The sequence below is a fragment of the Ceratotherium simum genome, chromosome 13, assembly GCF_057802395.1.
Source record: "Ceratotherium simum simum isolate JZ-2026a chromosome 13, ASM5780239v1, whole genome shotgun sequence".
Lineage (NCBI taxonomy): Eukaryota > Metazoa > Chordata > Mammalia > Perissodactyla > Rhinocerotidae > Ceratotherium > Ceratotherium simum.
This window is the reverse complement of record NC_141912.1, coordinates 11,787,927-11,802,973: the sequence shown is the minus strand read 5'-3', so window position 1 is coordinate 11,802,973 and position 15,047 is coordinate 11,787,927. Positions and strand designations below refer to the sequence as shown.

At 37.3% G+C, this 15,047-nt stretch overlaps 1 protein-coding gene across 4 annotated transcripts in view; it reads right to left on the bottom strand.

Moving 5' to 3' along the window:
* HIVEP1 (HIVEP zinc finger 1) overlaps positions 1-15,047 on the bottom strand; it is a 141,161-nt gene that overhangs the window by 64,668 nt on the left and 61,446 nt on the right. For all 4 annotated transcript variants that reach the window (XM_004432118.3, XM_087438006.1, XM_087438007.1 and 1 more), the window contains exon 3: positions 2,373-2,426. In XM_004432118.3, coding sequence (XP_004432175.1) covers positions 2,373-2,426 — 54 coding nt within the window. The remainder of the gene's footprint in view (positions 1-2,372; positions 2,427-15,047) is intronic.

The window sequence follows — 15,047 nt, the reverse complement described above, 5'->3', positions numbered from 1 at the left end:
TGCCCTAATAGTTACAAAAAGGAGAGGGGGAGAAAGAATCTTGAATAAGTTAAGGACACAATCTCTTCAATGGAGACAAAACCTTAGAACTGCAAGCATTGTAGGAAAAAAGCCAGATATGGAAAAAAGTCGAACTTTACCAAAACCATGTTGAAAAAATAGTGAAAAAGTGATCTATCCTACATGATTCATCTTAATAAAAACAATAAATAACTCTAAAAGAAGTATATTCTTTGAAGAAAGAAATGAATTTCCTTTAATAATATAGCTCAATAAGCAAAGATTTGAGAAATCTCAATACCTTCTTTACTCAAAGATTTTATCTTATGTTGTTAAAGACAAACTGATATTATTCCTTAATTATACTTGAGAGGAAAACTATTTTACTTTGAATTTTCCCAGAACGTGTACATAAAAATGAAAGCCAAGTAGTAATTCTAGGCAGTGAATTGCTCGGAATAATGCTCACTTGGTATTCATCCTAGGTCTTAAGTGTAGCCTGCCAAATGTAGCCCACTAGATTATTCTGAACCTCTTATCCAATTTCTTTTTCTAGAACCTTTGTCCCGTTTCCTCCTTCCTAGGAGGCATTTAGTTCACTGTTTTTAAAACACTTTGCCACAGGGGGAAGAAAGAAGGAAAAAGAAGACAAACACACATTTACTCTGCTACTTGAAGCAGCTCTAAACCATTACTAGGTGAGAAAAAGGCTGACTGTGACAAAGAAAGTATAAATCATAAGGCCTCTTATAGCCTGAATGTCTTCAACGCTTTACGTGTACAGCAATGTGGGGAAGGGATCTTTAGTCAGCCTTTCAGAGGAACAGCATGGCTATGTGACTTCTCTGCTCTCTATAGACTCGCTTTTCTGCGAGAAGGTCATTAAAGGTTCATATTTGATATGGACCTTCCAGAGATTTCATAAAAGAAGGGGGTCAGAGGAGAGGAAAAAGAAGAAGGAAGACACTTTTAAGGTTGCTGCACATCACAGCATAACTATTCAGAGCAACCCCAAACAATCCTGGAGACTTCACAGGCTGGTCCATGGGATGGAGAATCCAGAGAGCCAGAAATTATTTCCACTAAAGACACCTAGTTAGGAATCTAACTAGATTTAAAAGATATTTAAAAAAAAAGCTTTCCATTGGAATCCTATGTGGCTAAATTACTCTGTCAAAATATTCCACTGTATTTAGAAGATATAACAAGGATGAAGAAATAATAAATCTTGAAATATAAATGCCATAAGGAGAACTTCACATTCTTTTAATCGATTTTACTCATTAACAGACAATGTTGGAACTACCCACCTCACTGTCTTCCCCTCTCCACAGACTATTCTATATTGAATGTATCTTTTCATATTACCTGGAAAAATAATCACTACGCTTTCTATGACGAAAACCGATTTTTGCCTTTAAACTTTTATTTTTTACACAAAATTATACCCATTGTAACTAGTGAAAGAACACAAAGATGTATAAATATAAGTAAATCATCTTCTGCCCTTTCTCCCACCATTGTAACGTATTTGTATACAAATCTTTTCAAACTTTGTCCAATCCTATATAAGCATATGTGTGTGTGTGTGTGTGTATGCTTTGATCAAACAAAAAAAAAAAACGGTATTATATTTTACACGCTACATTGCAATCTCATTTTTCTTATTTTTCATAGCTTGTTCTCTTTTCTAATTTGGCATTATATAATAAAACAACTTTTTATTAATAGACTCAATTGTGGCTCAAAGCAACAAAAACTCACGATTTAACACTTATTTTTAAAGAATAGCTGCTATTTAGTACATTCAGGTTTGGCCGCCTTCTGTTTGCACTTTAACATAAATCCTTACAAAAGTGACCTCAAAATCATCACAGTCAATTGAAATAATTAACATTTTTAAAAAGCTGCATAACATGCCAAAATATGAAGGTACTACAATTTATTCAATTATTCTTCCACTGACTAGCATTCAGGTTATTTTAGTTGTCTTAGGTTTTTGTCATTTCAAAATAATACTGCATCCCATGAACGCACACATGCACACACGCGTAAACACGGCCATCAGTATCCACTATACTGGTACTCCTATTGTTATGGGACAGTCTCACAAACAGAACTTTCAAAAGAGCTGCAACAATCTTTCACACTCCGACCAGCAATATACTAATATTGGGAAACAGCTATAGAACACGCTATGCAGCTAAAACATTTCACAAAGCAAAGTCCAGATACTTTTAGGTATCAATTAATTTAAGGTGATTTTTAATTTTGTGATATGCTTACATTGATTTAGTGTGGCTGCAATTATAAGGTATCTGTACAAGAATTCTGCAAGAATAAAGTCTATACTGGGGTTCATTTTAATTTACCTTTTTTTGACACTTCTGCCCCATTAAGTTCTTTTTGTGCTTCTTCAATTTTGTCTACAAAAAACAAAGAAAATTTTATAAATCAATTCATCATATACAAATAAGAACACAGTAAAACACACACAGTACTATAAACAGTGCCTGGCATATAGTAATAAATGTTTGCTGAATGAATTATTTATGAAATAAATGTGTGTAAACAGTTAAAGTAACAGTATATTCCCTTTTAAAATTATATTTATAATTTTAATCGTGTCTTAGACACAAGGACCACTTCCAATTGTTTCCATAATGCAAATAATTAGTGCATTTTAAATACTGAACTATAGTTAAAAAATGTTTAGCTGCCTATAAAAATAATACTTTCCTTATGAAGACATGTAAGTGTTCCACAGGGATTTTATTAGAGAGATATAACAAATGCCTACTAGCTTAGAAACAAGTCTAAGCAAAGTTCATGGATGGCCTACGACCTAAGCCAAACATGGAAGGAAGAAAAGAAAGGATGGGACGCAAAGGGAATGAAGAGCGAAGAGCAGCATGGTACCCATCACTCTGCCAAGCCCTGGTAAGAGGACAGAGGGATCTATGAAGTGTGAGGGTAGAACACTGCATTACAGAGACTATATAAAACGAATGACTACAGAACTGTTAAATATGCACACAGTTTAGAAAGATTAGGTGTAACCCAGAAGCAACAGCTAACCCAGTTGGGAGGGCTCCCGACGGGAGAGGGAGGCAAGTATGGGCCCAGAGCCTGCAGTTCCTCCAGCTGAGGCTTTGAGCACAAGTGGATTTTGTAAACAAGCACATGTCCTACTTTGATAACAATTAATTTAAATTTTATAAGGAAATATATATTTGATGACTATTACAGTAACCAAATCCAAGTTTAACACAGTGTCCTAAGTGCTTATTATAACGGTAAAAGTTACAAAATTCCCATGGATACTATTTTGTACTGAAATAAATATGCCAATAATTATATAATATTTTAGATAGTCCACGGAAGTATAGCTTAACCGCTTTCAAAATATTGGTACTTCAGCTATTTATGCCTTTGGGCATATACCCATCAGCCTCACAATGATCTCCAATGCTAAACCTACCACAACCAGCCATGGAAGATGCAACCTCTGAAACTGCATCCTTCCCCAAATAAAGAAAAGGTTCAGATCCCATCATAGCCCTGAACACTCTGGTCTACCTGCCTCTTCCCCTATCTGTCTTGCCAGAAATGCTAGAAATTCAGATAACCTTCGATTTCCTGATCAAACTTCTTTCAATTGCATATTCACCCATCAGCCTGCCAAATCAAGGCAGAGCGGGACAGCAGGACTCAGGAAACAAGATAGAGGGAAATATCGACATTAGACATCAGCTACAGTAAAAAATAACCTGAGTTTCATCCAGACAAATGTATTCTCCACAGCAATGTCCTATTTGCTTCCTGATAATTATCAGATCTAGACAAGATTTAGGAAGATAGAGACAACCTTTAGAAATAATACAATTTTTCTTATTTGCAAACTTTAGTTATTTCTCATGAAATGATGAGTGAAATTGGAAACAGTCCTCAAAACAACAACAATAACAAACTCCTATTAAATGCAGAATGTGGATCCTACATTCAGCAGTAATTTTACTTTGAAGAGAAAAATACCAAATGCCTGGATGAAATCTATATTAATATAAGTAACAAAAGGACAAGGTCCACTTTTTCAAAAAATAAAATACACTAAGTACATTTCAGACATTCAATATGTAAATAAACAAATCACATAACTTAAATAGTCCTCGAGAAACATAAAAAGGCTATTATTTCTATGCCAGCAGTTCGCCCAATCGTAAGAACCATAAATAATATATACATACATATTATATAGTCATAGTAGTAATGACTGTGTTTAAGAGTTTATGCACACATAATTTCACATTATATAATAAAACAACTTCTTATTAATAGAATCAATTGTGGTTCAAAGCAACAAAAACTCATGATTTAACACATATTTTTAAAGAATAGCTGCTATTTAGTACATTCAGGTTTGGCCGCCTTCTGTTTGCACTTTAACATAACAAATCCTTACAAAAGTGACCTCAATTTACATTTGATCACAAAATACTAGTCTTTGCTTTTAAATTTTTCAATTAAGTTGCCTTTTTCTCCTCACAGTAACAGTGTATATATACATCAGTAGATTCAGGACATCTACTATGTTAGGGATCAGCATCTACTTGAATGCTTTCACCTAAAGTTCCAGTTCAATAGGTAAGTACAACCTGCAATTAGAGAGCCTGTAACAGCCACTGAAAAGCTTCTGCTTCAGTCTTTATAAGAAGTTCTATTTATATTTAACCTATGTTTCATGATTTTCCTGGTAAAATAGGATGTTTTAAAGACACTCTCCAGGGCCAGCCCCGTGGCTTAGTGGTTAAGTGCGCGCACTCCGCTGCTGGCGGCCTGGGTTCGCATCCCGGGCGCGCACCGACGCACTGCTTCTCCAGCCATGCTGAGGCCGCGTCCCACATACAGCAACTACAAGGATGTGCAGCTATGACATACAACTATCTACCGGGGCTTTGGGGGGAAAATAAATAAATAAAATTATAAAAAAAAAAAAAAAAGTGGCTGAGAAAAAAACTGAAAAAAAAATAAATAAAGACACTCTCCAAAATTACAGGGAAAGTAGTCATTTATTATATGCTCTTAACTGGTTCATACAAGGCAATTTACTGATATTTAAAGCAATATTTACCATTTTTTTTCACTATGACCCAGAGCAAGAAATATGTTTTTACATTCCAATCAATTACACATGTGTATACAGATTATGTGTATACATAATTCAGAAACAGGCTTACCCACATTCTACTTTGTACCCTTTCCTATTAAAAATCAAACATCCTGCCTTGCCCAACTACATTGATTTTACAGCCCACTGCTGGATTGTAAACCTGCAGCTTGAAACTCACTGATATAAGGAGCAGCTCTCAGCACATCTTTTTTACCTTTTTCTTCTTCTTCTTTTTTTTTTTTTTTTACTCTTTTTCCATTACCAAGGGTAACACTTCCCAGCAATAACAATATATGTCATTATAAGCCTTGATGGGGGGGGCGGGACGTGTTGTTTAGAATGGGATCTCAGATTCTGAGACATCTTTCATCATGTATGCCCTCCTCAATGTCAGTGTTATCTGAGGTAACAATTTCACAAAGAACCACACATTCAGAAATAAATAGTAGTTTCTCTGTTGCTGTTGCTTAGAAACAAAAAGAGATATACACGCAAAATGGACATTCATACCATGTTGGTAAATCTAAAGTAAGTGATGCATTCTTACTGTAATGAGTTTTTACTCTATTTAAATTAAGATGTAATTCTACTTAATTCAATTTTTACTAAATATACTCAGAGGAGCTGTCACCTGGAAAAGATTCCAGCAACACATGAACGGATCCATAATCTTTCCCGAGATCCAGAAGGCCCACGGCCGGAAGAATAACAGGCTAGGAGAGGGGCACTAACAGTATAGGTTATGTTCTGGTTCTGCAACTATTGAAAATTTATACCTTTTTACAGTTTTCCCTCTCCGATAGAGCACAGAAACTATTTGTTAATGGTAAAGGCTATGAACAATCTTGTATAATGCCTTACATATTTTAAAACTTTTGTTTATACAAGAAAGCAATGCAAAAATATTGTATTTTCATCATCCATAAGGAAGAAAAAAATGTTTATTTGTGTAACATAATCTGAAACAGCTGAGCAAAAAAAAGTCCTGGCGCCCTTAAGAAACAACCTTCCTTTTAGGGTTCTGGGAAGAAGGCTCGATACTTAAAAACAAATCACTTCCAAAGATACAGCAATCTTCAGATCAGACTTCACAGTCAGCTCCTGCTCTCTGGCCACTGTCACCCCACAGAGAAGTGGAGGCGCCTCCCGCAACATTGCTTCTCAAGAGCCTTGGGATCCAGGACACTGCAGCTTGGGGAACCAACCCACTAAACTGTCAGAATTTGGTTCAACAAAAGCTGTGTGTTTTTATTGTGTTTAATGTCTACCCTGTGTCGGGTACAATAGGAAGAACTAGAGATAGAAAGAAACCAGAACGGCTCTCCTGGAGCGGCTCAAGATTACGAGATCCTTTAAACAACCATTTTAATATCAATTTGATGGTAAGTATAAAGGCCGAATTCCTCTGTGTGGCTCACGAGATTCTTTGTGATCCCACTAACTCCTCTGCCCTCCCCCCGATGCCCACTCCTGTTTCTCTTTTCAGCTTCAGCCACCCCTAAGTGCAGGCTCCATCAGATCCCCTCCCACCCATTCCTTCTCCATGTGGCATCCTTTCAAGATGTCATCTCCTCCAGGAAACCTTCTCTAACATCCTGATTCAGAGCCCATCACTCCCTTCTCTGTGCCACCAACAAACCTGGCACATAGAACCCTGTTTCTCTATAGCTACATATCTCATCATTGTTAGCAATAATGACAATAGCTAGACCTGAGTGATTTACTGATCATATAAATGCTGACAATAACCTGCCAAGTGACACTGAGAAGCACTGATGTATTTTGAAAAAGAGAAACAGGAATACCTGCATGTAAATTTAAAATTGGCATTGGGTGATTTCACTGAAGAACCTAGCAGTTTTATCCTCTTTAACATTATAAATGATTTCAACATTTGGGAAACTGTATCAGTACACAGAAAGCACTTAAATCAACCATTTATTACTCCATTTGATCTATCTAATTTAAATGATTTCTACCTTAATTCTATTAGCTCATCCTTCTCTCTTGCTGTTCTGATAGGCACCGATAACCTCTGCTCTAACACCATAGCCTCTCCCTCTTCGCTCAGCCTAAAAACATAGTTGAAATGCTAATAGTAAAATTTTATGAAGTAGAACCTAATGAACTGCAAAAGGCACCTCTATTTACTGAAAGAGATACTATCTGACTGAAAAAAGATCACCATATGTGACTACACTATTTTTACTACTGAATAAGCATAACTCCTACGTCCCCTCATTCCACGTCAGTACAAGCTCCTTACTCTTACTGTCAACTGCTAGAGCTATTTCAATAAGACAAAATATATGACAATGACATAATGTTCAAAATGCATCCAATACCCATAGCCATTTATACATGCTCTTCTAAATGAAGATTATCCCTGTGCTCACTATTAAATCAGCAAAGTAAACCTACATTTATAAGTAATACATTTCAACCTATAAGTAACACCTCTTTCATATGTCTGGACCTATGTTGTTCAGAAAGATGACACTACAATAATGTTGAAAATGATAATCTAGACTAGTGATATTTCAAATGGGAAAATATTGCCTGAAGTAAGTGAAAAAAAATCAGAGACTCTGCGAATGTATTTGAAAGTTGTAATTAGTAAAACTTCCAGAAAAACATAAAATTATTCAACTGGATCCAGGAAGAGGAAAACTCAACCAGAATAACAAACACGGATGAAATTAGAGGAAAACTCAACCAGAATAACAAACATGGATGAAATTGAGAAAGTTACCAGAGAATAACATAGAATTACCTTTTTTAAAGGTTCCAGGCCCAAATTCTTTCCAATTTTGAAGAATAAAGCATTTCTAAACTGTTCTAGAGCACAAGATAACACAAAAGGAGTTCTAAATCATTTTATATAGCTGGTATGACCCTGATATCAAAATGTGACCAAAGGGGCATACAAATCAACAACACTACAGACAAGTCTCATGCAGGAATACCGATTTAACAACGTAGATCAAGAAGTGTATTCACAGACTAGAAAGCCACACCCGAGTAGGGTGTAAAATAAGTATGCAAAGATATTTCAATATTAGGAGGCATGTTATTATAATTTGTAACAGCAACAGGACAAGGGAGGAGGGAAAAGGCAATTTAAATAATGCCTGAAATGCATTTGAAAGATAAACCACATCTATCTTTAGAGTAAAAAAACAAACAAACAAAAAGCCCTCGACAATGAATAGAAAAGGATACATTTCACCATATTAATCAAGTGTTATTCTAATAAACACCCTAGACAAAGAAATTAGCCACTAACCTGTTATCACTTCCTTTAGGAAGTCTTCCCTGACCCACTCCCTCAGCCCCTGGTCTGTGGCCCCCCAGCACTGTCTCAACCTCAGAGAAGCATTTATCACATGATATTCTGGGATAACTTCTAAAATACAAAAACATTAACAAACACAGTTCATTCAGTTCGCAATATATTTATTAGTCCCTGTGTGCTAGCACTAAGGATACACAAAGATGAACGATCCTACCTGTAGGAACATACAGAAGTCAACAAGCAATTCCCATACATGTGGTAACGGTGTGACTACATCCCCAGGGTGCTGAGGGAACACAGAAGGGGAGATGTGGCTGTCTTGGAAATAGGAGCAAGAGTCCTGAAATGCCTTCATGGAAGAAATAATCCATGGGCTGACTACGAACAGCAGACGAGCCATGCCACCATGGAGAGAAGACGAGGGCGTTCAGGTAGGGAGCATGAGGAGGTGGGAAAGGCAAAGCAGCAGAGAACAGGACTGTGTGTCAGGAACTCAAAGCAGTTTGGAAACATAAATCTGGAGAGGGCAGGTCTAAAGATACAAGATTTGGGAGCTACCGTCTTACATAACCGGTAGTTAAAACCATACCACAGAGTTGGTGGAAGCAAAAATATAACTATTCCATGAAGTAATTTGGCCATAGGTATCAAGATCTTTGAAAATCATCTCTATCCTTAAATATAGTGATTCAACTATTGGAAATCTAGATAGACTAAGAAAGGAGTGGAATAAAAGCTATTTATCACAGTGCTTTTCATAACAGAAAAAAAGTAAATAATAGCACCTGGAATATAGTAGGTACTCAATAAATATCTGTTGAGTGAATAACAGAGAAATGGTTAAATAAATCATGATACTTGCATATGATAAAATATTACAGAACCATCATATTTTAGGTTTCTAGAAGGACATATTGAATCAAAAACTACAGAAATGGTGCCCTACATTGTACAGGTTTTAAAAACTTTGACAAGTGGTTTTAATGGGCCACCCGCTTTCAGTGAAGAATCATGGGTGGGAGGCAGCCCCAACTCTTAAGGACCAGGTAGAGTAAAAGAACCCAAGAAATGGGCCCAAAAAAAGGAACGGCTGAAAAAAATTAGGAGAATCAGAAATGACTTTGGTCACAGAAGTCAAGAGAACAGTGTTTCATTGTCAGATCAGTAGATGATGCAATTGATAAAGACTGAAAAAGCTTCCACTGGACTGAACAATTGAGAGGTCCCGGTGATACTTCACAAAGCATGCAGTGGAATGGGGAGGCTGGAGGACAGAGGGCTGAGAGAGTGAAGGGACACGAGGTAGAGGAGAGAACAGAGCAGAACTGTCTTTCAAAACACTCAGCAGAGAAGAGAGTGAACTGGAGGGCCTGAGAGAAACACAGCATCAAGGGAAGGTTGTTTGGTGTGTTTCTCAAATATGTTTATAGACCCAAGGGGAGGAACCAATAAAAAGAGAGCAAAGATACAGGAAAGAGTGGGGGATATGCAAGGGCAAGGCTCTGGAGAAAGTAGACAACAGCATCAAGAGTCCAGGCGGAGGGCTGGTTTTGAATAGGAAAATACCCAAGGCTATTCTCTGAGGTCAGAGGGAAGGAAAAGAGCAAGGTATGTCAGGTGCAAAGTCTGCCGATGGATGCGTTTGAGGGAGTTCATATCCAACTGCCTCAATTTTATTGAGATGAGAGGCATGGTTGTCCACAAAGAAAAAGGAGTTTAGTGTTGGTGTAAGGGGTCTTCGAGACTGGTGACGGTTAAAGTTACTGATGAGAATGGAAGAGCTGACCAATTTTAAGGACAAATAAAAGCACTGATGACCAGCATCTAGGGATCTGTGAATGTGGAAACCCATGCATTTTTGATGCTTCCAATGTGCACAGCAGTGAAATTTACCTCAACAAGGTTTGGTAACCTGGGTAAAGAAATGACGAAGGAAGGCCAAATTTGGATTTTTCCAGGAGGAAGGACAAAGAATTCAGTGAGATGAAGGTGTTAGAGAGTAGTTCATATGATCAACCAAATATATAAGATGGATAGTGACTAGGAAGGAAGTGAGAAAGGGGAAGAAGATGTAGGTACCAAGAGCAGGGGAGAGGAGCTGCGAGTCTGAGGCCAAAAAATCTGGCTAGAGGTTATGATCAATTTCTGATAAAGGGTTCATTCAAGGGTTTTAAAAAGATCCAGAGTGGCTTTGGGTAAAGCAGGGTAGAGATAAAGGTTAACTGGACATGAACAATCCCTTAATCTAGTATGGTAATAAGTCATGGAATAGCAAAGATTAAGAACAAAATACGCCACAATAAAATTTTAAATGTGAAGTGCCTAATCTTGCTATACTTTTATGTATACATCAAAGTATATGTTTACATACTTTGCAAAACTGTTCATTTAACATTTTCAGAAAGCATGTTTCTACTGTGACACGAAGAAAAACTTAAAATAGTTCAAAGAGAAAAGTAGATATAAGCTCCATTATGTGTTTAAAATTACGGATCCACTAAATGCAATGTTTCTTCTATAAGAAAATCATCTTGATATCAAAACTGATCACAAAAGTAACCAAATGTACGTAGACACATAAAGAATATATTACACTGAACCACCTAAGGCTTTTAAATTATGTTTTGTCTCTTAATAACACATCACGTGGTTTCCCTTCACAGACAGTTACTTAGCCCTCATCAGTAGACTGAGAACTGCATCAGGCCACTGTGCTCCAATTGTGCTTTTAATAGTGGGGTAATTATATCTGTTTATCCCTAGAGGGTGTGAGGAAGACGGCTGGCTTTCAGGGTTGAGCACGCAATTCCTAAGTAAAAAGCAAAGCATACTCCCAAAATCTTCCCAAAACCTCACATGGCTTCAGAGCCCACCTGAGTCCAGCCGAGGGGTTAAGCTTGATGAAAAGCCCTTCTTTAGACAGCTGCCAAAGCAACTTGGCCCAAGGTCGAGTCCACCCTTCCAGCTCCTGGTTCGATGACTCTTCATACATTATCTAAACAGCAGAACTCAAACTTTGCTGCATATTAGAGTCACTTTAATAGAGTCGTTTAAAAATCTGTGTATCAAGGCTGCACCTCATACCAATTAAATCAGCATTTTGAAAAGTTTTCCAGGTGATTCCAACATGCAGCCAAACTTGAGAATCAACATTCTCTAAATTACAGATATTATCAGATCAAGATTCAAAATTGTATAAAATCCAAGTGGTTAGGAGAAAAAGTCTTATCAGGTAGCTCTTCAAAGCAACTTTTTATCCAGTAACAGGGGCAGTGCAGCAACACCGTCTGCCTGCCTTACCAAAGGAGCTGCTGTGTCAGTGGATACCGTGGAGGATAAGGAAGGGAACGCTCAGTGTGCACTTCAGGCTAAGGAGGTCCAATCAAATTATGCTTCTAAAATACAAAGCCAAAGCATATATTCCTAATGAGTATTATACCAAAAATAGATTTATTGTTCATTACTAATATGAGCCCTAAACTAGAAAATAAATTTCCAGCTGAAAATGCAATGTTTGAAAATATAAGAACTATGTAAACATCATAAACTATTGTGTAAAGATGCTGAAAATTGACACAGATTAATATAGTTTTCTAATAATTACATTAAAATACTCTGCCCGTTGTGGTTTAGATATTATTATTAGAGTATGACAAGACTGGTTTCCTCTTCCCATTTGATGTTTCTGATGCAGTGAATGGAAGGAGGTAGTCATGGTAACCATGGTGGGAGAGAAAGAATACGAAGACAGAGGGTACTTACCCTGAGGCTCAACGCCAGAGTCCACTGAACTTGGGTTACTAACCGAGTAGCGGATTCACACATGTATGCACGTGCACATGTGCATCCCCATGCGTGCATGTATGCGCGCGCGCGCGCGCACACACACACACAGACATACACCACATACACACACCCTGAAGTCAGGGCTAAGGATATAGATGTAGAGATGGTTGAGAGAGGCCCAGGAGATGGGAATCTCAAAGTCTGAAAAAAAACTCTTCTGGCTTTTCAGGTTGGCTATGTGCCCCACGCCCGGTCAGCAAATAACACATCAAATTTTCTTAAAGACCCTCTTACTAAAAAAGAAAAGAAAAGAAAAGAAAAAAAAATGAAGAATTAAACACAAAGTGCTGCTATTACCTAAAGCAAAAATATAGAAACTAAGCTGAGTGACCTCGGGCTATATGACCAACCTGGAGCTGCCCACCTTCTACACGCCTGGGGGCTCTTCCTGGAACAGCCTCCTCACCTCCCCCCGACCCCAGAAGCCTACTCGCCATTCATTCCTCATCAGGAAACAGTTGTGCTCACAGCATTCTGGGGACTATGACAACTGTACTATGGGATGGGGTAAATAATATTTTGATATTTCAGATTTCTGGTTCCAATGGTTCCATTTTATGATCTCAAATTACCACAGACACAAATAAAGCCATATTCTCTAAGAAGTGAAAAAAAGAGAGAGGATGAAGATCAGAAATGTGAGGGAAGAAGGAAAGAAATAGTGGAAATAACTGTCCAAACGCCTTCTGGGTAAGAGGAAGAGTATTTAGAGGCACCGGAGACTGGACAGGGAAGACTACAACTACATTTCTTCCAGAACTCTAACTGGAGGAAATGTCAGCTTGGGGTAAATGATATTCTGACATTTCCGTTTTCTACTACAGACTCAGCCAAGAGCTGTCACTTACGACTTTCCCAACTTCCCACCACGGGATTTATCTGCACAGTGCTGGCCCCACCTGCCAGTGAATGTCCCAGCTCCACCCTCCTCCCCGTAAGTCTGGCTGTTGTGGTGACAGTGGTTCAAGCCCTGGCGCCTCCTGGTTGATGCACAGCCTCCCTTCAGCAAGATTCACCTCTACGCAAAGACTTGAACTCCAAAACACCTACGCCACATCACAGAGACGCTGAAAAGGCTTCTCTCTGTATGACATCAAGCAGATGACTACATTCTAATTTAAAAGAAAACAAGAATTTTTCACAAATTCAGCAGACACAATACACTCATTATCTAATGTATACATATGGGCACCTCTCACAGTTCTCTTTAAGCTAATTTTATCTGATTTTGTCTTATTTTTTCTTGTGAATTTTTATTTCAAAGAGCATTCCATATTTCAAATCTACAAACATGCATTTAACCAGTAATTCATATAAACAAAGCCATAAATAGAGCTATGTGGGACAACAAATGCATGTTCAAATATAATCTGATGCTATCTAAAGAATATCTGGAATCGTGAAAGCCACCAGTTAAAACAATTTTTAAAGAAATCTATTATACATTTGACCATTTAAAAATGGACCAGTGGTAGAAAACTCTACAGGACAAACTATCTAGTTTTTTTGATAAATAATTTACCAAGAAAAAAAGAGAATTGGAAAGGGTACCTATACATCAGAAGACACATAAACCTATAAAATACGTGGACCTTGTTTGTCCTGATTTTAACAAAATATTTAAAAAATTATGACTCTGTAGAGAACTGGAAATTTAAACACTGATAGGATATTTGATCATATTAAGGAATTACCTTTTTTTTGGTTTCATAAAGGTACTGTCATTATGTGAAAAATATTCCTTGTCTTTCTGAGCTTATATAATGAAAACATATTAATGAAATGATATATCTGAGCTCTGCTTTAAAACATTATGGGAGGGGGAAGTGCCTAGGGGAGTAAATGAAACCAGACTGCTCCCAGCTGTTAATTACTAAAGCTGGATGACAGGTAAGTAGAGGTTTATTACACCATTCTATTTTATAATAATTTTGAAACTTCCATAATCAAAAGTTTAAAAAAGAAACAAAAAAAGGAACCCATCTGCAATTTAAAAAAAAAAAACCTAAAATATTACCAAAGTATAATTACTGTACTTTTATAGTGTTCAAATAATAATCATAAGCAAGAAAGGATATAGAACAGTGTTAAGTAAACGAAGCAAGTCTCTAAAGGCTCAGCACACAGCGGGTACTCAACAAAGGTTGCTGCCCCCAGAAATAATCAGAGCCAAGAGGAAAGTAAATAATTTCTGAACTACCACTAGGAGTCAGGTTTGTACACATCAAAGCGGAAAAAGATAACAAAAATAACAGAAAATGGTTTCTAGAAATACCACATCCAGCGTTCTTAACTCCTTCTGCTGGGGCGTGGGGGAGGCAGGAATCTGAAGGCTGGAAAGCTTTCCCAGGTACAAAGTTAGAAAGACAAACAAGTCAAAAAACAAAACGCAGCAGATCAATGTATATAATATACTTCCATTTTTGTTGAAATATAAAAATGCATGTGCGCGTGCGTGTGTGCGCGTGTGTGTGAAAGGGTACATGAGTCACTGCTGCTTGTGCTTACAGCCATCCCTGGGTAAAGGGGACCAGGTAACAAAGACATGTATTTCACTGTACTTTTTTACTGTCTTTTCTGTTTGAATCAGTTAACATTGTGAGATTTACTTCAGTTTAGAAGTTTAAACAACAATATACGGTAGAAGAAGAAAATAATATTTCAACTACCCAAATTAACCACTGTCAGCATATTGGCACATTAGGTTCCAGGTTATTTTTCACACTTTCTAAAATA